At 37.1% G+C, this 20,595-nt stretch overlaps 2 protein-coding genes across 13 annotated transcripts in view; both read left to right on the top strand.

Moving 5' to 3' along the window:
* The first annotated feature begins 187 nt into the window (after positions 1–187).
* Positions 188–6,654, top strand: lactbl1a (lactamase, beta-like 1a). Its single transcript, XM_048178412.1, has 7 exons — positions 188–407; positions 631–769; positions 1,262–1,371; positions 1,457–1,614; positions 3,148–3,386; positions 4,723–4,828; positions 4,969–6,654. Exons 2-7 carry the CDS (start codon positions 664–666, stop codon positions 5,945–5,947), a joined length of 1,698 nt encoding a protein of 565 aa, XP_048034369.1. The 5' UTR covers positions 188–407; positions 631–663; the 3' UTR covers positions 5,948–6,654.
* A 3,162-nt stretch (positions 6,655–9,816) lies between these two features.
* Positions 9,817–20,595, top strand: part of eif4g3b (eukaryotic translation initiation factor 4 gamma, 3b) — a 56,550-nt gene continuing 45,771 nt past the window's right edge. For 5 of the 12 annotated variants that reach the window (XM_048179323.1, XM_048179321.1, XM_048179320.1 and 2 more), the window contains exons 1-3: positions 9,818–10,480; positions 14,971–15,058; positions 20,400–20,576. In XM_048179323.1, coding sequence (XP_048035280.1) covers positions 10,314–10,480; positions 14,971–15,058; positions 20,400–20,576 — 432 coding nt within the window. In that variant the 5' untranslated portion in view covers positions 9,818–10,313. Of the gene's footprint in view, positions 10,481–14,970; positions 15,059–20,399; positions 20,577–20,595 lie in introns of all 12 variants that reach the window. The other 7 variants (XM_048179326.1, XM_048179325.1, XM_048179324.1 and 4 more) reach the window with 4 other exon arrangements.

Here is a 20,595-nt window from a genome sequence, read left to right as displayed (position 1 = left end):
TTTCAAATTGAAACAAAAAAATACATTATATTATATAGAAATGTTTAAACAAAGAAAAGTAATGAGGCAAAATTAAAAATATATAGATGTATATATATGGATGTGTAAAGTCAGGAGCGTGGCTTTAAAGGAGGAGATCTTCAGATTATGACGTACAGGCCTGCAGTTGGCCGAGAGGATGCTGAGAAGTAAGTGCACGGGTTATTGTAAAGATTAAAGCATGGCTGGTGAGTGGCTGGTAAGCTCTGGTTTTGTCTGTTATCAGCTTTAATGGAATTCCACTTTGAATCTGTTGATTTTTTTTTTTTTTTAAGAAAAACAAGTCTCTGTGTGGATAGACGTATCATTTAGGAGATATACAATGTGGCAGGAGGAGTAAACCCTGTGGTAAAGGAGTATACCTTGTGGTAAGACATTTTATCATTTATCCTATTATATCTTACAGTAGAAAATATGTTTTGTGTAGTACACACAATGCTGTTTTACTGTTTCATCATGCTCATATAAAATATTACAGTTATCAGTGTAATTCTTTTTACAATTCATGTTAAAGTTTAAATTTATATTGATGTGACTCCTATATGTGAAATTCAGAAGGCTGCATCTGTGAAACTGTCCTTTCTCTTTAAGCCTCCCAGAGAAGGAGACCACTAGACTGCAAAGATGAAAGTGAAATGGACAAAGTTGGGAATGGTCTTCTTTCTGCTTCTCTCCTTTGTAATGATGGGCTGTTTCATTTGGCAGTACAGGCTTCCCAAAGCAGAACCAGGTAAAATGACCCAAATTAAAAAGGGCTATACTGTAGAAAGATCTAGGAAGTGGCAATCAAACATCATTGAATGGATGGTGAATGCTTATATACATAGAGGAAATGATGCATTTTGCTCCCACAAATAGAACAGCATTGGGGAACATCCTTACATTTGACTTTTCGATCTCCTTATGCTTAATTAATCGTTTGCAGGAGTTGGCTATGGATTACCCACAGCTCGACGTAGTGGCTTGTAGATTACTGTGTGCTTTAAAGCCTGATTATCACTTGGGGGAAGGGAAAAAGAACTTTGTAAAACACATGATTATGGACCAAACACCCACCCCCACTACATTTCAAATGCACTATATTATATAATGATAAGATATGAGTGAGGGCATTAACATGTTATTTTATATACCTTATTTGTTGTGTATATAAATTCATGTGGGTCACACTGAAAGTTCTATATGTTTGACAAAGCTAAAATATGATCTTTATACTTTACAGTGGATATAAAAGCTGCAAAAGAAGTGAAAGAGGAGAAGATGTGCCCACGTTTCCCTGAGCCTGTGCCATTGGTGCACCCGATACCTGTCCTCATGGAAGCTTTGGACAAGGTCAGACTGCTGAAGTCAAATGACCAGTAAAAATCAATACTGATAACCAGTTTAATAACTATTACAAATATGATGTGCTCTATAGGTGGATGTGCTTTTGAGGACCAGCATTGATGCCACAAAACTGCCGGCCATTTCTGCCATTGTAATATTTAATGATTCTGTATTGTGGAATGGTAATTTTGGTAGAAAGAATGGAAGTGACCCGACATCTCCCCCAACAAACGAGTACACAGTTTACAGGTGGGTTACAGTAGCTTTGCACACTTATAATTTAAGTTTATGTTGAACATCTAGATAGTTAAATTACTACGCTATATACAGTACGTGTCAAAAGTTTCGAAACATTACAGTTAATTGTAATTAATGCTCACCAAGGAATCTTATGCTTACAGAGGCAGCATTAATTTAATAAAAAATACTGTAAAATCAGTAATATTGTGAAATATTATTACAAATGAAAAGAACTGTTGTCTATTTTAATATATTTTAAAATGTAATTTATTCCTGTGATTAAAGCTGTATTTTCAGCATCATTACTCCAGTCTTCAGTATCACATGATCCTTCAGAAATCATTCTAATATGCCTTTTTGGTGCTAAGCTAACATTTCTTCTTATTATTATCAATGCTGAAAACAGTTGGCTGCTTAATATTTTTTTAAGGAAATGGTGATACTTTTTTCAAGATTCTTTGATTAATAGAAAGTTCGGTTGCTCTTTATTTTACAGTACGTTTACTTACATGTACTTAAAGTGTACTTACCTAAGAAAATACTGGGTAATATAAGGTAACTACATGGGTAAAGAGGTGTAGGGGTAGGTTCAGGGCAAAGTCCCTTTCAAGGAAAGTCTGTTCACTCGGCGGCCATATTTGCAGTGCCTCCGGGCAGCTATTTCATGCATTCAAGACCAAGTCCTATCTATTTGAATGGGGAAATCGTGAAATCTCAAAAACTGCTTGGCGAACTCACAATTAAATAACATATTTCAAATCAGCAACAAAATCTGACATGAACTATCCCATAAATGACTTTACCAATCAGCGATTGGCTCTTTTACTTAGAAGGCAGGACATATTCCGCCATATTGCGTGTTGCAGTTTCTTCCATTCATAACTAATGGGAGTGAACAGTCTTTCTATATCTATAGTCTTTGTTCAGGATTAGTACCTAGTTATTACCAAGTTATTGTAATTAATGAGCCCACATGTACATGAGGAACAGGACTGTAAAATAAAGTGCTACCGAAAGTTCAATTAACATCATTTATTTGCATTTATTAAATGTATTTTTCAACATTGATAATAATAATAAATCTTTCTTGAGCACCAAATCAGCATATTAAAATAACTCCTGAAGAATCATGTGACCCTGAAGACTGGAGTAATAATAATTCTAAAAAATTAGCTTTGTCACCACAGGACTAATTACATTTTTAAATGTGTTAAAATAGAAAACAATTCATTTAAATTGTAATATATAAACATTACACAATATTACAGTTTTTACTGTATTTTTGATTAAATAAATGCAAACTTAGTGGGCATAAGAGACTTCTTTCAAAAACATTAAAAAACTGTCATGTTTCCAAACTTTTGACAGGGACTGTACTTAAAATGGACCTCATACATTCAGTGACAATGAATTCCGTTGACCTGGAAAAGTAGACGCCCACCCTCTTGAACATACTTACAATACAAATTGCTAGTATTGTACATAGATAGCTATGGGCTCTTTTTATAATTTGTTTCTTTGTTGTTTGTTATTCTACAAAAGAATTGCGAGCCTTTCAAAAATCTTCCCCACCTTGATGCTGTATAAACTTTGGGAGGATGGAAAAGTGGATTCCCTGGATGACCCTCTGGGAAAGTATGTTAAGAACTTCACCATAAAAAACCCTCTGGGGAAAAGATGGGGTCATGACTTCAAGTCCATCTCCGACAGCATGAGCAGTAAAGAGGCTCAAGCCCACATCTCCTCAGTTACCTTAAGAAGGATGGCCAGTCAGCTGTCAGGTGAGTCAGGACTCACCTTGGTGTTTAGATCAGTGATAGATGATTAGCATGTATATAATTAGTGCATTGCCATTCCATGGTTCCATGTGCTGTAAAAATAAAGAAGGTGAAACCTGTAATTAGATCAACTGTTTTTAGACTAGGAGTTTTCATGGCTACCCTAATCAGCTCTGTTGCCTGACATGACTAAGTGGGTTTGCAACAGACCCGGTCCTCTTAGGAATGACTCTAACGTACTGTACTCAGCTTACCCCAAGCTGTTGTTTATATAATGTGCCAGGAATACTGGTGCTGATTATTTTTGTACACTTAATTGCATTCAGAAATAACCTTTAAGTTGTTTTGACAGGAAATCTACAATGGAATATTGTTCTGCCTCACTCATCATAAAACTGTTTATAATGAAACACCATTTCTGCCTTGGAGTAAAAAAAATACAAAGATAACTGTGCTGTTATTTGTGAGTTTATATCTCACAATGTGACCTTATGTCTTATTTTAAAATGTATCTTACAGTTGTTTTATTTTTTTTACCCTGAAGCATGAAACCATGAATCCATCATTTTCAGGAACGCACAGTACAGTAAAATAAGATCTCTTCTGATATTAGAATTTTTATATTTTATTGTTAAAGCTCATTCTCAATTTTCATTTACAATACTTATGCTATACATGTATGTAACACTCAATTAAAGTTAATCTTTAAAAACTTTAAGAATTTACTGTTTATTGTAACACTGTTTATTGTAATCTTTAGAAAACATCAAAATGAATATCAATTTTCATAATGCACATTATAATGCTGTGATGTAGCATTTAAAATGATTGATTTCTGTGTTTAGTGTTTTATTTTTTTTTACTAATTTAGACAAAATAGTATTCATTTTTAATAGCTGCCATTTATTGCTTATCAGCCATAACATCTAAATAAGTATTGACCTGAAAATGAATATTGATTCATCTGCATCCCCAATAATTTTACTTTCAAATCACCAACTTCATTCAATTATTTTTGAAAAGGCTGATAAGGTAAACACCATATCAAATGAATGAAAATATGAAATAGTGGATATTCTGGATATGAAATAGTGGATATTCTGAATATTCTGGATATTACATACTGGATATTCTGAAATTTGGGATATTCTTATCAGCCATAACATTTAAATAAGTATTGACCTGAAAATGAATATTGATGCATCTGCATCCCCAATAATTTTACTTTCAAATCACCAACTTCATTCAATCATTTTTGAAAAGGCTGATAAGGTAAACACCATATCAAATGAATGAAAATATGAAATAGTGGATATTTTGGATTCATTTCTGATTATAGGTTTACCAAGGCGGCTCAGGGCGACTACTTTACTCTGGAAAGGCAGCACTCAGGCTGCTGTGGATTTATTACAAGATGATGTTCTCGTGGCTGACCCTGGAACAACGTAAGTTAGTACATAGAATTTGTATTGAGAGGATGTTTAATGAATGAGAGGAGGTGTAAATAATTGACAACAGCAGATGCGGTCTATGCACTTGTGGATTCTCCCTGGAGGAAGTAATTCTAGTCCTCTGCTGTCCTCAGATGCCACTACAGCAACTTGGCCTTCTCCCTGCTGGCCCACGTAATGGCGGAGAAGGTAGCAGGGATGGATTATCAGCAATGGGTGTCTGAAAATATCCTGCAACCTCTGGGAATGGAAGACACCGGATTCGAAATCACCCCACAGATAATGGACCAGATGGCAGTTGGTGTTTACTCAAGTGGGCGACCTGCACCCCTCTATGACCTCGGCTGGTATAGACCATCAGGGCAAATGTACTCCACACCTGCTGACATGGCCAAACTAGTGATGATGCTGCTGGGCGCATACTACCGTCAGGTTCTCCAGCCCGACACCCTCAAAACCATGTTGACTCCTCTGTTTCGTTGTAAAAACAGTTACTTTGCAGATCAAACAGGCACACCTTGGGAGGTGAATGAACAGTTGGGCTATAACATCATACGCAAAGATGGAGATCTAGATGGTTATTCGGCCTCGATGTCCCTCGTTCCTCGCTTAAAGCTCGGGTTGGTCATCCTAATGGCTGGAACCAAACCTGAAGATGAGGATCTTGTGGCCAAGGTCTACAGTTATCTCATCCCTGCCATGGAAAGTGCCTTCAGAAATGCACCTCCTGTTCTCATCCCTCCTCCAGACGCTGCTCCCTACTTAGGCTACTTTACTTATAGCAACATAACGTTCTATGAGATCAAAGCAGACACAGATGGAGTGCTGTGTCTGGAGCAGTTCGGACCTCAAGTAGACACCATGGTTCCTATGAAGTATAGAAGTTTGAAACTCAGTTATCTGCAGGATAGGGTGTTCAGGGTGGTGTTTGAGAAGGAGTACCCATGTCAGCTGAAAGTTAATGCTGCCTCGGTGTCTCTTGAATCTCAGGACGGACAGCTCTTTAACTTTTACATTTTCAACAATAAGGGGATCTCGCCAGGTTTTGATGTCCCAGGGTTAAACACTTATAAAGTCGCAAGGATACTTCGCAAACCGATTTTCAGCAGTTGAAGACATTTTTGATCATGATCATTTGATGATCATGTGAAATCATTTGATCATAAATTAAGTAAAGTGTCAAATTCAGAGGAACTTCAACCTTTGCTTTGTGTACATTTTAATAAACATTTGCCTCAAGATAAGCTCTGAAAGTATAGAATACTTTTTTTGTTATTTTTATTTTGACAATTTTAAAAATGTAAATTTTTTTGTAGGCTATAGTATCTCTTGCCATCTGATTGTTTGTCCCTTTTCTCAGAGGAATGTCAGTGCACAATTGACAACCATCCATTCATGTGTGTTTCTGAGAAGCTTGAACTGCATGTCTTAATTAAAGTGTGTGCCTTTCCTAAGCATTTGCACCTGTGCACCAGTCTCCAAAGTACCCAATGTTGAATTTTTAATTGAGTTTAGTTATAGATATTTAAAAAACATATTTCGACATACTAATATCTTGGTTTTAAACATTTACTTTTCTTTAAATGCAAACCAGTGTAAAAGGCCCACACCAAGGATGATAACTAATCGTTCTATCACTATGAGAATAATTCCAGCTGATGAATGATAAAAAAACCATTGACAGACAGCCAATCAGAATCCCACCACAACGCATGCTTATAATAAACAGAATGTGTATTAGTGAAGTGTTAATAAAGTTATCGTTATAGTTATATTTATGGTTATCGTTCTTAGTGTGAATGGGCCTCATTTTATCACCTTACTTTTTATTGATAATATAAATGTCCCATTTTTTAAAAAGAAAAAAAAATTCTATATACTCTTACACTGTATATGCATATTAAACAAATAAAATAAAATAAAAAATGTTATATAAAATGTGTCCCCACATTTGTTTTGATTTATATCAGTACATTTGTATTCTCCAAAAATTGAGATACTAATAAAATATTTTGTTTCATAAATTAAATACTTTAATATTATGAAAGAGCTCTAAAGAAACAATATAGTAAACATTGTTAGCAGTGACACTACATCAGTGATGTTGAGGCAACCAGAAATGTTGTGATATTATAGGTTATAAAATGTTGTGGCTCCGTGAAATTTAGCAATGGCCCCATATCACTTGAGTATGGAAGCTCGTTTCCTCCACTAAATAAAAAAATAAAAAGAGTAATTGCGACTTTTTATCTCAGAATTCTGACTTTTTTTTCTCACAATTGCGAGTTATAAAGTCACAATTATGAGACATAAACTCGCAACTGCGTGATATAAAGTCACAATTCTGACTTTTTTCTCGCATTTCTGACTTTTTTTTCCACAATTGCGAGTTATAAAGTCAGAATTCTGAGATATAAACTCACAATTGTGTGATATAAAGTCAAAATTCTGACTTTTTTCTCACAATTCTGACTTTTTTTCTCACAATTGTGTAAAACTTTAACTTTACAACTAACATTAGGGGAACGTTAGAATAATGTTAGGGGAATGTTAGAATAACGGTATGGGAACGTTAAAATAATGTTATAGGAATGTTAAAATAACGTTAGGGGAACCTTAGAATAACGTTATGGGAACGTTAGAATAACGTTTTGGAACGTTAAAATAACGTTATGGGAACGTTATTCTAACATTATAAGAACGTTAAAATAACATTATAGGAACGTTAAAATAATGTTAGGGGAACGTTAGAATAACATTATGGGAATGTAAGAATAATGATTTAGGAACATTAAAATAATGTTATGGGAACGTTAGAATAACATTATAGGAACATTAAAATAATGTTAGAGGAATGTTAGAATAACGTTATGGGAACATTAAAATAATGTTAGGCGAATGTTAGAATGTTAGAATAACATTATTGGAACGTTATTCTAACATTATAAGAATGATAAAATAACGTTAGGGGAACCTTAAAATAACGTTATGGGAATGTTAGAATAACGTTATAGGAACGTTAAAATAATGTTATGGGAACATTAGAATAACGTTATAGGAACGTTAAAATAACATTAGGGGAACCTTAGGATAACGTTATGGGAACGTTAGAATAACGCTTTAGGAACGTTAAAATAACGTTAGAATAACATTAGGGGAACATTAGAATAACATTATGGGAACGTTATTCTAACGTTCTTATAACATTAGAAGAACGTTCCTCTGACGTTATTCTAACGTTCCCATAACGTTATTTTAATGTTCCTATTACGTTATTCTAACGTTCCCATAACGTTATTCTAATGTTCCCCAACGTTAGTTTAATGTAGCCCCTAACGTTACCATAATGTTATTCTAACTTTCCCGTGACCTTATTTTAATGTTCCCATAACTTTATTCTAACATTCCCCTAACATTATTAGAACGTTATAAGAACGTTAAAATAACATTATAGGAACGTTAAAATAATGTTAGGGGAACGTTAGAATAACGTTATGGGAACGTTAAAATAACATTATAGGAACATTAAAATAATGTTAGGGGAATGTTAGAATAACGTTATGGGAACATTAAAATAAGGTCACGGGAACGTTAGAATAACATTATGGTAACATTAAAATAACGTTAGGGGAACATTAGAATAACATTATGGGAACATTATTCTAACATTTAAAGAATGATAAAATAACGTTAGGGGAACCTTAAAATAACGTGATGGGAACATTAGAATAACGTAATAGGAACATTAAAATAACGTTATGGGAACATTAGAATAACATCAGGGGAACGTTATTTTAATGTTATAAGAACGTTAAAATAACATTATAGGAATGTTAAAATAACATTAGAGGAACGTTAGAATAACGTTTTGGGAATGTTAAAATAATGTTATGGGAACGTTAGAATAATGTTATGGGAAAGTTAAAATAGGATCTGGGGAACGTTAAAATAAGGTCAGGGGAATGTTAGAATAACTTTAAAATTTAACTTTAAAATGTTAGAATAACTTTAAACTTTAACTTTAAAATAACGTTAGGGGAACGTTAAAATAACTTGAATGTTAGAAGGTGCTGAAGAAATTTAAAATCTAGGTAGGTCCTAACCCATTAATGGACAAATTTAAGCTTCCATGGTTGATGTGCTCGGATTATTATTTTTTATTTATTAAACAATGAATAAAAGAAGATATGATGGTTTGTATAATACTGATTATAGGCCTCCATACATCAATTTTCCATACTGCTTATACTATATCGGGTCGCGGCCTCGCGGGTGTGCTGGATACTGACGTACAGCGGGGTAATGAAATTGGAGAAAAGAGGTGAGGGGAGCGTTCTGTGAACGTTAGAATAACGTCAAGGGAATGTTAGAATAATGTTATAGTAACGTTAAAATTATGTTATAGGAACGTTAAAATAGCAATAGTGGAATGTTAGAATAACGTTATAGAAATGTTAAAATAACGTGCATTTTGAAAGAAGACTTTGTACACTGAAGAAGTTTTTCCATTTTATAGCCTGCTAATTATAATTAATTGCGATGGAGCTCACATTCTCTATGGAGCCATTCAGGCTGTTCTTTTTTATAGAAAGAGTAAAAAAAATGTGTTGAAAGTGTGTGTTTAATTATAAGAGAGCATATTTATTTATTACTATATAATGATTATTATTATATATCAGACTGAAGTTTTCCGCAGTTCTCATGGGCTGAAAATGAAATGCGTGTTCAGCTGTGGACGCAAGATGTCACTGCAACATCACAAATCGGGGCCAAACAGCTCAATAAACATGGAAATATGGTTTGCATAGTTTATACAGACATACAGAGATGGTATTTAAAAAGCAAGTTTTATCTGAAGCCATTCTTTTTGGCTGCCACATCGTTTATAATATTCTCCTTGGCTGACATCCAAGTAGGTTATGAGTTCCGGACCCCGCATTCTGTACTTCCGTATACACTCGCTGCTAATTCCACTCTCCGAAGTTTCACGAAAACACCCGAAGTGAAACGAAAGGTCGGTCCTGTAGGACTGCTGGAGGCGGCCACAGCGCCATGTTGAACGGAATCATCACACTCCGTGGACATACTCTCGTCAAAGAGCAGTTGTAAACAAAGTGTTATTCATTTTCCAAAAGGGGCACACCTGTCAAGATCGCCCTGGCAAGAAGAGGCCAACTAGATCCTCGGAAACCCCGGCCGGGGAGGGGGAACAGCCCCCCAACCTTCAGCAATGAAGATAAACCACAATAAGCGCTAGCTGGCTAACTTCAGCCTGCTGTTCTCTCAATAAGCTAGCTAGCCTGTTAGCTCAAGCTTTTCTATCCGCTCAGACACCGGCAACCTGCTCTTACAAGGCCCGGTGTTGACGTAACTCGCCAGCAATATTTTTTTTTACGTGCACTGTTTAGCCGCTAGCTAATTTATTTGTAAATATCTGTAAAGCCGTGCGTTTGTTTTTGTTTTGTTTTTTTTATTTGCGATGAGTTTGCAGCCGAAAGCGGTGCCGAAACCAGCCGCTGCCACCGCCGCTGGAACTGGACCTGGAACCGGGCCGTCAACCTCGAGCCAGCTGCGGGCCACCCTAACCACAGTACCGCTACCGCCGGGGACGCCGGTGGCTCAACAGCCTCCGCCAGTGCAGACACCGTATCCTTCTCTGAAAGCATATTGCTCCATCACAAATATGTGTTTTTTTTCTTTTCTTCAAAACCTAGTGAACTGCCTGCCCGGACAGTATTTCTGAACATCTTAGGGATTCGGTTTGATGCGCATATGATGCCCGAAACTGCTGCCTAGGCAGGTGGGTCACTAGGTTTTGCAGCGCTAGAGTGTGTTGTACTGTGTACTCGCTAACTGAGTGCCAGCATAGCAAGACTAAATGTTTGGTTTGGTTTTGGTTTAAGTCCGGTTTTGTTTCTTGTACATGGAGGTACTAGTGCAGTGGTAACAGTCAACACGCAACCTGTTTGTCTGATCCAGCCGGGCCGGCGTGACAGTACTAAAGCTAGCTCTCTTTTTCCGTGTCACTTGAAAAATAAGATACCGCATTTAAATGATTTTTAGATCATTATTTCATGAGTTACTCACTTTTTATGTTGTTACAAACCCGTATGACAGAATATGGCTGACTTCTTACTTGTGCGAAACGCATAATGTTAGTTAGAATGGCATCTTGTGTCACCATTCACTTTCATTGAATGTTTTTCCATATATTGAAAGTGAATGGCGACTAAGGTTGTGATTCTGCCTAACATGTCTAATATCCTTTTCTTGTGGTAAGGTAGTGTGAACTAAACAGTGTTCAGTTTATATGTTTTCCCATAGAGATAAACCATTTTGCTTGCCCTCAATATCTTGTTTATATTTCTCTATGGATCTAATGCTCAACACCTTCTCTTGTAACTGCCCTTGTTTTCTGTCAGCATCTTAGTTTCTGTACAGAAAAGAGTTTATGGGGTAGTTTTATTGTATCTGACTTCCCCTTTTCATTATAAGAAAGTAAATATGTTGGTCTGGCATTTGCAATGAGTCTCTTAAATATATCTGATTGCTTTTGGGAGATAAAACAGGGCTAAAGACTAAATTAGACTGTTTACAATGGGAATATAGTGCTAACAATGCACAATAGTGCAGTTGGAAACAATCAAGGCTTTCTCTTGGGTTTTATTTTTATTTATTTTTTATAATTGGGGAAGATTCCCCAAACGTATTTACAGTTTCTGTTTCTTTTTTTTGACTATGTAAAAAAAAAAAAATGCATCCTCAATGCACTGGTTTCATTGTTAGTTGTCAGGAAATCTACTTGCAAATATTTGCTAGCAGAAAATTGTATGCTATAAACTCTAACGTGAGATATAAGAGATCAAGCAAATCAGTAGCTGATCTCTTCTATGACTCGTGTCAGTTAATATTTGCATTTATTGTTCCTCATATAGCACTCTGATTTAAACAGGAGTGTATTTAGGCAGTGATGCACTGCATGGCAGATGAAACTTTTGGTGCATCTAAAGCAATTGAGGATAATTTTGAAGTGGAACAGAATGAAAATGAGACATTGTGACTGCTGTGTCATTGCAAATGTATATCTTGGTAAATCATACTGTAGCACTAAAAATAATCTGTAACCTACAAACCAGCCAACTGTGGCTCTAAAAGGGTGACGTGGTCGTGGAGCATGAGAATACTGTGAAAGTGTCTTGGCAGCATGCCAAGGGAAAGTTAAAATGAGTAACTAACAGCTGTTGTTTTATGCTGGTTACAGTAAACTGTACATTATCTCTGTTTGAACTCTCTCTGTGTGTATGTGCCTGTGGTGCAGTGGAGGAGGAAGGGCTTCCCCGCCCTCTTAAGTTAACAATAGCCTAGTTGTACAGACAGAACTGAAGCAGCACGGATCTGCTGCTGTTCTGGAGATGGAAGACGCATCTCCATCCTCTGTACTCCAGCAGCATGTTAATACACAATCAGCTTCTTGTGTATGACAGTTGTGCTGCACCTTTTTTGCAGCACGGATGATGATGTACATTTGTGCGACATCCTCATTTCTTAGAGGAATCGCATAGTATGACTCCATCATTCAGAAGACACTGTTGTTTATTCAGTAATGTGAAGTATGGTTGATTATATGGAGGAGTTTTAAGTATTAATTAAGTAAAGTTAGCATCGTTTTCTGGTTTGGCTGGAGGTTGTGAGCTCATAGAGGAACAGGGAAACACTGCAAAATTTGTTAGAGTAGAAAAAAATACACATTTCCTTAAAAAGAGTTGTTTCCCCGTCAAGTGTGAGAGAGTTTCAGGTCATTTGATGGATATTGGGTCCAGAATGGTGCTGTCATTATGTTTGTTGATTGTGTACTTGATTTTAAGCCTTGCAAATATAAACATTTGCATTTCTGTTATGTGTTGAATATTGTTTTTAGCACATTTAAAAGGTACACATTTTATTAGTAATAACTGATGACATTGGTGTTGCTAGCATCATGGTCTGCTGTTTGAGCTACAGAAATGTCAGTTCTACTAATTTAAATGTCAAAAGATATTTAAAGGTGCCATTGAATTGAAAATTGAATTTACCTCGGCATAGTTAAATAACAAGAGTTCAGTACATGGAAATGACATACAGTGAGTCTCAAACTCCATTGTTTCCTCCTTCTTATATAAATCTCATTTGTTTAAAAGACCTCTGAAGAACAGGCAAATCTCAACATAATTACGTAACAGTCGGGGTGTACGCCCCCAATATTTGCATATGCCAGCCCATGATGAGGCATTACACAAGGGCAGCCAGTATTAACGTCTGGATGTGCACAGCTGAATCATCAGACTAGGTAAGCAAACAAGGACAACAGCGAAAAATGGCAGATGGAGCGATAATAACTGACATGATCCATGATAACATGATATTTTTAGTGATATTTGTGAATTGTCTTTCTAAATGTTTCGTTAGCATTTTGCTAATGTACTGTTAAATGTGGTTAAAGTTACCATCATTTCTTACTGTATTCACGGAGACAAGACTGTCATTATTTTCATTTTTTAAACACTTGCAGTCTGTATAATTCATAAACACAACTTCATTCTTTATAAATCTCTCCAACAGTGTAGCATTAGCCGTTAGCCACGGAGCACTATCAAACTCATTCAGAATCAAATGTAAACATCCAAATAAATACCATACTTACGCGATTAGACATACTGCATGACGAACACTTTGTAAAGATCCATTTTGAGGGTTATATTAGCTGTGTGAACTTTATGCAGTGATAGAGTCGAGGGCTCGGGAGGGGGCGGAGAGCATGCGATTTAAAGGGGCCGCAGCATGAATTGGCGCATTTCTAATTATGCCTCAAAATAGGCAGTTAAAAAAATTTATTAAAAAAAATCTATGGGGTATTTTGAGCTGCAGCTTCACAGACACATTCAGGGGACACCTTAGACTTATATTACATCTTGTAAAAAAATGTTCGATGGCACCTTTAAATCAGCAAAATTAATTAATAATTTAGATTAAATCAGTTGAAAAATCATTTAATCAAATTATTAATTTGAATAATATCTTATTTAAATGATTTGTGATCATCTATCATTTAGAATATTTGAAAGTGATAAATTACTGTATGACAGTTTTTATGACAGTTTAGTTATGGTGGAGTTTCTGTATATTATAGCTGTATATTTCTAGCTTTTAATGTTTTATAAATTAATATGAATATATATTTTAAGATATATTTGTATATTTCTTTCTGACATACACCACCGTTCAACAGTTTGGAAAAAATAATACTTTTATTCAGCAAGGATTAGGGCTGGGCGATACATCGCATGCGTTTGTCACGCGCATTTCGTCAGTAAAGCCGGTTCCCTGATTACCGCTAAATCGCCATCACCTGCTTTCAAATGGAGCGGCATTTAATAGACAGAGCCGTAGTCCGAGTCTGAGGACGTGAACGGCTCTGTGTAAAAACGCTCGTGGTCGAATACGTTTGAACAGCTACTAAAGAGCGCCTACTCTCCGCCTACTGACCTAATGCTAAACATTATGGGAAGCATGCTAACCTGATGGGATTTAAAGTTTGTTGGCTGAAGACCCAAGTTTGATTTGAAGACGGAAAACGTACCATGCACAATGTTCTCTCACAATTCCTGATTTCTAACACGCACTAATTGCTTTCAGCGTGTCTTGCGGCTGTCAGAGCATAAATGAAAGCTGATGCTCTCCGTGTTTTCCCACAAACTTATTTTGTCAAGTAGATTGAAAGATCTGAAAAAACCCCGCCCATAGACCATCCCCTTTAAGAAATCAGAACAGAAGTGGTTGAAAGTGGACAAAAGAAATGGATCTTAATACAGGTTGGAAAAAGGGCCTTAATTGGGCCGGTGAAAATATTGGCAGGGTGAGCAGAAGAAAAAAATATGAAGAAGATGATTTGTATGGATCTGTCATGCAGAACAGTTCTAGGTTATATAACTTTGGTAAAACAGGCTAATTAGCTAATTTGCATAAGGATAAATGTGATCTGCTTGACTCTGTCACCTCTTTTCATTCTGATGTTACTGTGCTTGAATAGTTTCCTTCATGTATCATGTGTGTTCTCCCACCTTGTTGCTGTGTTTGGCCTTAAGTACTTTCTTCCCCAGAGTTTTCCTTAATATCCCCCCTAGGATTCAAAGAGTGCCGCCTCCCCTGGAAGAGCGAATCTTCTCTCCCGTCACTGCTGTCTACAGTGTGAGTTGAACTCTCCATTCCCCTTCTTTACATCTAAACCTGTCATCAGGTGGCTTCACTTTAGATGATCTGAGGCCTTCCCCTATTTGCTGCAGTCATTTTTAGAGAATATTACAGGTTCTTTAAAGTATGCTTTATAGAAATAAAGCCATTTTAGCACATTGTTTGATTGCTTGGACTCTTAAAGGAGACCTATACCTATAGACCCCTTTTACAAGATGTAATATAAGTCTCTGGTGTCCCCAGAATGTGTCTGTGAAGTTTCAGCTCAAAATACCCCATAGATCATTTATTATAGTTTGTCAAATTTGCCCCTATTTGGGTTTGAGCAAAAACACTGTGTTTTTATGTGTGTGCCTTTGAATGCAAATGAGCTGCTGCTCCCGGCCCGCTTTCCAAAAGAGGGCAGTAGTGGTTTTCAGCCTTACCTTGTTCAAACCTGAGTTTGAAATCATAATCAAGTACCCCTTTAAGGGCCGTGGCATACCAAACCAACGATCTGCCGTCGGGCCGTTGGTGAGCATCTGTCGGGCTAGTTTTTGCAGTGTGTTCCACATGCCAGCGGCAGTTCGCATGCTGAATAGGTGTCGGGGCAGCCAGTGAGTGAGATCACTCTGATTGGCTGTTCAGTTTAGCGAAAGTGAGAGAGATCACTCTGATTGGCTATTCAGTTTAGGGAAAGTGATGAAAGCGAGCAAAGAAGTCAATACAGCACACACAGACACAGACTGTCGATACCTGCTGATATAGACAGTTATTTTCTTACATGCAGGCACAGAAGCACATAGTAGTTGACAGCTGGCTATACTTTTGTTGTGTTTAAGCACAGCTTTTTGGCCCAGACACAACCAACGCAAGGCGATGTCGACTTTGTGTGTCACAGCCTTAAAGTGTTAGTTCACCCAAAAATGAAAATTATGTCATTTATTACTCACCCTCATGTCGTTCTACACCTGTAAGACCTTCGTTCATCTTCAGAAGACAAATTAAGATATTTTTGATAAAATCTGATTGCTCAGTGAGGCCACCATTGCCAGCAAGATAATTAATACTTTCAGATACCCAGAAAGGTACTAAAAACATATTTAAAACAGTTCTTGTGAGTACAGTGTTCCAACCTTAATATTATAAAGCAATGAGAATACTTTTTGTGCGCCAAAAAAAACCAAAATAATGACTTTTCAACAGTATCTAGTGATGGACGATTTCAAAACACCTTCGAAGCTTTATGAATCTTTTGTTTCGAATCAGTGATTTGGATCGCGTGTCAAACTGCCAAAGTCATGTGGACTAATTCAATTTACACTTACGAAGTAAAGAAGGCTCATTTATTGAAATCACGTTTTTTTTTTTTTTTTTTTGGCCGCACAAAAAGTATTCTCGTCGCTTCATAACATAAAGGTTAAACCACTGTAGTCATATGAAAATATTTTTAGCATCTTTCTGGGCACTGAAAGTGTTAATTGTCTTGCTGGCAATAGAGGCCTGACTGAGCCATCGGATTTCATCAAAAATATCTTAATTTGTGTTTCGAAGAGTCTTAGGTCTCACGGGTGTAGAACAACATGAGGGTGAGTAATTAATGACAGAATTTTCATTTTTGGGTGAACTAACCCTTTAAAGGTGCTAAAGAGGATCTTTCCGTCGACTGAGAAACCAAAGACTGTTAGTGAGTTTTTGAAATGAGCGCATGTGTAAGAACAACCCCCCTCCTTCACAGCTCAATTCAAGGGAACGCCTCCCAAAACTTGTGCACGAGTATTGGAACACGAGTGTTTACCATCGGCATTCGCTGTGTCGTGTTAGTGGATTCATTATGTCGGACTCACCGCAGGTAACTCATAATCTGCAGTTGTTACTCCTGTCTCCTGACAAAAACATTGCATGCGGCGCCTGTAGAGTGTGGAAAGTTACTGGAGCGTGCAGCCACGCTCGTCTCTCACAAGGAACGTCATGGCAGTGATTGACAAGCCAGAGGGCCAATCCGCGCACGTCTTTCACAAGGAACGTAATGGCAGTGATTGACAAGCCAGAGGGCCAATCCGCGCACGTCTTTCACAAGGAACGTAATGGCAGTGATTGACAAGCCAGATGGCCAATCGTTTACGTGATGATCGCGTAAACGATTGGCTGATGTTTTTAAGGCCCTACCTCGTGCACAGATGATGTATATTAATATTATTCCTTTCAGTGCACCTAATAAATAGTCTTTTATCAGTTAGTAAAGACAGTTTCAAGTAATATTGCAAAAATGTATAAAACAAAACATCCTCTTTAGCACCTTTAATAGACAGAGCCGTAGTTCCACTCCCCTTCAAATGCAAATGTCTTGTAACATTGTATTATTTGACTCCTAACCGCAGTACATTTTGAGTCATCAACATGTGGACCACCATGTGTACTGGTGGAAGCTGTTTACCTCTGTAACTAAGTAATGATTTGGGAGGGCTCCAAAAATGGAAAGTCTTATTTTTCTAATTTACTCATGTTTCAAAATGTAACATGCAGAGTAGTGTTCAGAGGTGTAGTAAATGTTTCCACTCATTTTGAAAATTGATTGACATTGGTCAAATAAATTGTTTATCATCAACTTCCAGAAATGTGGTTAACTTTCACAAATTTGGCAGATTTTTTTTTTTTAGTAATTAAGAGTCCAATGAACCACTATGTGGTCATATATATTGTGTGTGTGTGTGTGTGTGTGTGTGTGTGTGTGTGTGTGTGTGTGTGTTAGATGTTTCAGATGCTGAAAAATTAAGGTTAAATTGAAATAATCTGATTTATTGAGTTTCATCAGTTTATGTAACATTTTAATATATTTCATTATATTTTATTTTTGTCTTATTGTGTTGGCTTATGTAGTATGGTTTTAAAATATTTGACATGGAGGAAATAGAGGGCATGCTGGGTGTTCTGTATATTTTGAAAAACAAAAAACAAACACCCATATAAAGTAAAAATGTAGCTGCAAAATCATTCCAGAGAGCAAATATTGCCCTTTAATAAGAAAATTGATTTCTGACAGCGGGCTGGAGTGACGTGATGTTGAGAGAGCAGGACTGATGATGTTTGGGCAGTACTGAGGGAAGTGAACGGGTGGGGTGCTTTTTTTCTGCTGAGCTGGTCTTTCTCCTGTTCCTGCTTCCTGTGTTGGGTCAGAAAGCCCCTCGTTCTGGGAAACGCAGGGCAGCATGTGTGATCTCACCCACCCCTCCTTAGCACAGCAGCACCCCACCCTGGAAAAGCCCAGGCTGCTGGGTAAGCTGTGTAATCCCTCCAAATAAGTGGGTCATTCTCCACCTGCTGATGTTGCCTGGGAAAGCGGGAAAGCCAGTCATGTGAATTTCCAGGTGTTCAGTTCAGACTGACTGATTGTCATTGAATCATGGTGTACAACCAAGGTGGAGATGTTTGATTTACCACAAGCTCATTCCAGATGAACACGTCTGGCTCGCAGATGGCCGTATTTTAGCCCTCAGAGTAGATCAAATCTGTGCGCTCTCTGTTTGAAGCCTTTGATCTTCAAGGAAGTCGACAGGACTGCAGGTTTCCCGTTTTCTTTAATGAGTTATGGAGTTGCTCTGGCTGCAGTCCCTCACTGTGCAACCAGCAAGTTAATCTCATTATCAGTTTCTGGCCCACATTTACAATTTATAATTACAGCAGCAACTTTGAAAATCCAGGGAGAACCGACAATGATACTGCACTCTCTCATATGCCTATGATGGACTGTAACCGCTGCTGCTGTAATGAGCGTTCACAGGAGAATTGCATGTGGTGATGATTGCTATCTACATGTAAGCAGAGCGTGCTTGTAGAAAAAAATCAGACTACAAGATCTAGTCTACAGTACACAGGAATAAAGCTTACTTTCTTTTGGGCTTTGTTCATAGTTAATTCGTCAGTGGCCATGAAGAAATCTGCCTTGGACTATGGCGTCTAAAATCAACGTAATCTAAAATAATGTTAACCGAATAGCTGTTTTAAAGTAACCTTTAAAGAAATAATACTTTTGGGACACATTTGATTGATCAAAACTGACAGTAAAGACATTTATAATGTTACAAAAGATTTCTGTTTCAAATAAATGCTGTTCTTTTGAACTCTGTATTTGTAAAAGAATCTTGAAAAAATGTATCATTGTTTCCACAAAAATATTAAGCAGCAAAACTGTTTTCAGTATTAATAATGATGATAAGAAATGTTTCTTGAGCACCAAATCAGCATATTAAAATGATTTCTGAAGGATCATGTGACACTGAAGACTGAAGTAATGATGCTGAAAATTCAGCTTTGACATCACAGGAATAAATTATAATTTAAAATATATTAGAGAACAGTTATTATAAATTATATTAATATTTCACAGCATTATTTTTGTTCAAATAAATGCAGTCTTGGTGAGCATAAGAGACTTCTTTAAAAAAAACATGTTAAAAAAATCTTACCAACCCCAAACTTTTGAACAATAACATCACTTCTCTTAAAATCAAAATTATTAAATTGTGGTACACATTAATTTACAGGAAGTTACGACAATAGCAAATAAATATCAGTTTGAAAAATGAACATTCTCTTTGAGAGATGTCGCAACAAAGACTTTATATATAGAAAGACGATGTACTCATATTACTATGAACGGGAGAATGTGCAACTCGCAATATGGCGGAATAATTCCCGCCTTCTAAATAAGAGCCAATCACTGATTGATAAAGTCATTGCGTCATCGCAAGAGCTCCAGTTGCTATAGAAACAGTCAATTTTCTGAGACACGTGCTTAGGACTGCACATGCGCATTGGCTGGTCCAGCCTGAAAAATAAACTTAGTAATGCTATTTTAACATAGGTAACCACATTTGTTGTCAGATTTCATTGGTGATTACAAATATGAAATTTAATCGTTAGCTTGGTGAACAGCTGTGGAGAATTTGATGTTTCCCCATTCAAAGAGATAGGAGCTGTACTTGGATGACTGAAATAGCTGCCCGAGAGGGATTTCAAAGATGATCGCAGAGTGAAATAACTTGTCTCAAAGGGACTTTGCGTTGCAATGCTGTTGAGGGTGAACTTTGATCTTCAGACTTCCTGTTCACAAAGCCTCCTAAAATGTGGGGTTACAGGAGAGAACTAATCCTCTAAACTAGGTTTTATGTCCCTTCTGGTATTTTCAATCCAAACAGTTCTAATGCCCCCCCTCCCCCTCCCCTCTTCTCATTGTATATTGTTTTATTTGGTAACCTGTCATGTTACTGAAATGAAATGGGTTTGGATGTCATTTCATGTTTACTTCAAAAACAGCAATGCATGTTTTGACAGTTTTTTTTCTTTTTTTTCCCCCCAGGTACAGAGACCCCCTGGCCCCCCATATACAGCACATGAAATCAACAAGGGACACCCTAACCTAGCGGCCACACCGCCGGGTCACGCCTCCTCCCCTGGACTCTCTCAGGTATCAGTTTCAACAGTATCCACTGCGCATCTGTATGGTCATCCTAAAGGCTGGGAGGCAGGAGGAGGGGTGAGTGCACCCGCACAAC

Source organism: Megalobrama amblycephala, linkage group LG24 (assembly GCF_018812025.1).
Source record: "Megalobrama amblycephala isolate DHTTF-2021 linkage group LG24, ASM1881202v1, whole genome shotgun sequence".
Taxonomy (NCBI): domain Eukaryota; kingdom Metazoa; phylum Chordata; class Actinopteri; order Cypriniformes; family Xenocyprididae; genus Megalobrama; species Megalobrama amblycephala.
Note: the sequence above shows the minus strand (reverse complement) of the source record. Positions and strands in the feature narration are given on the sequence as shown.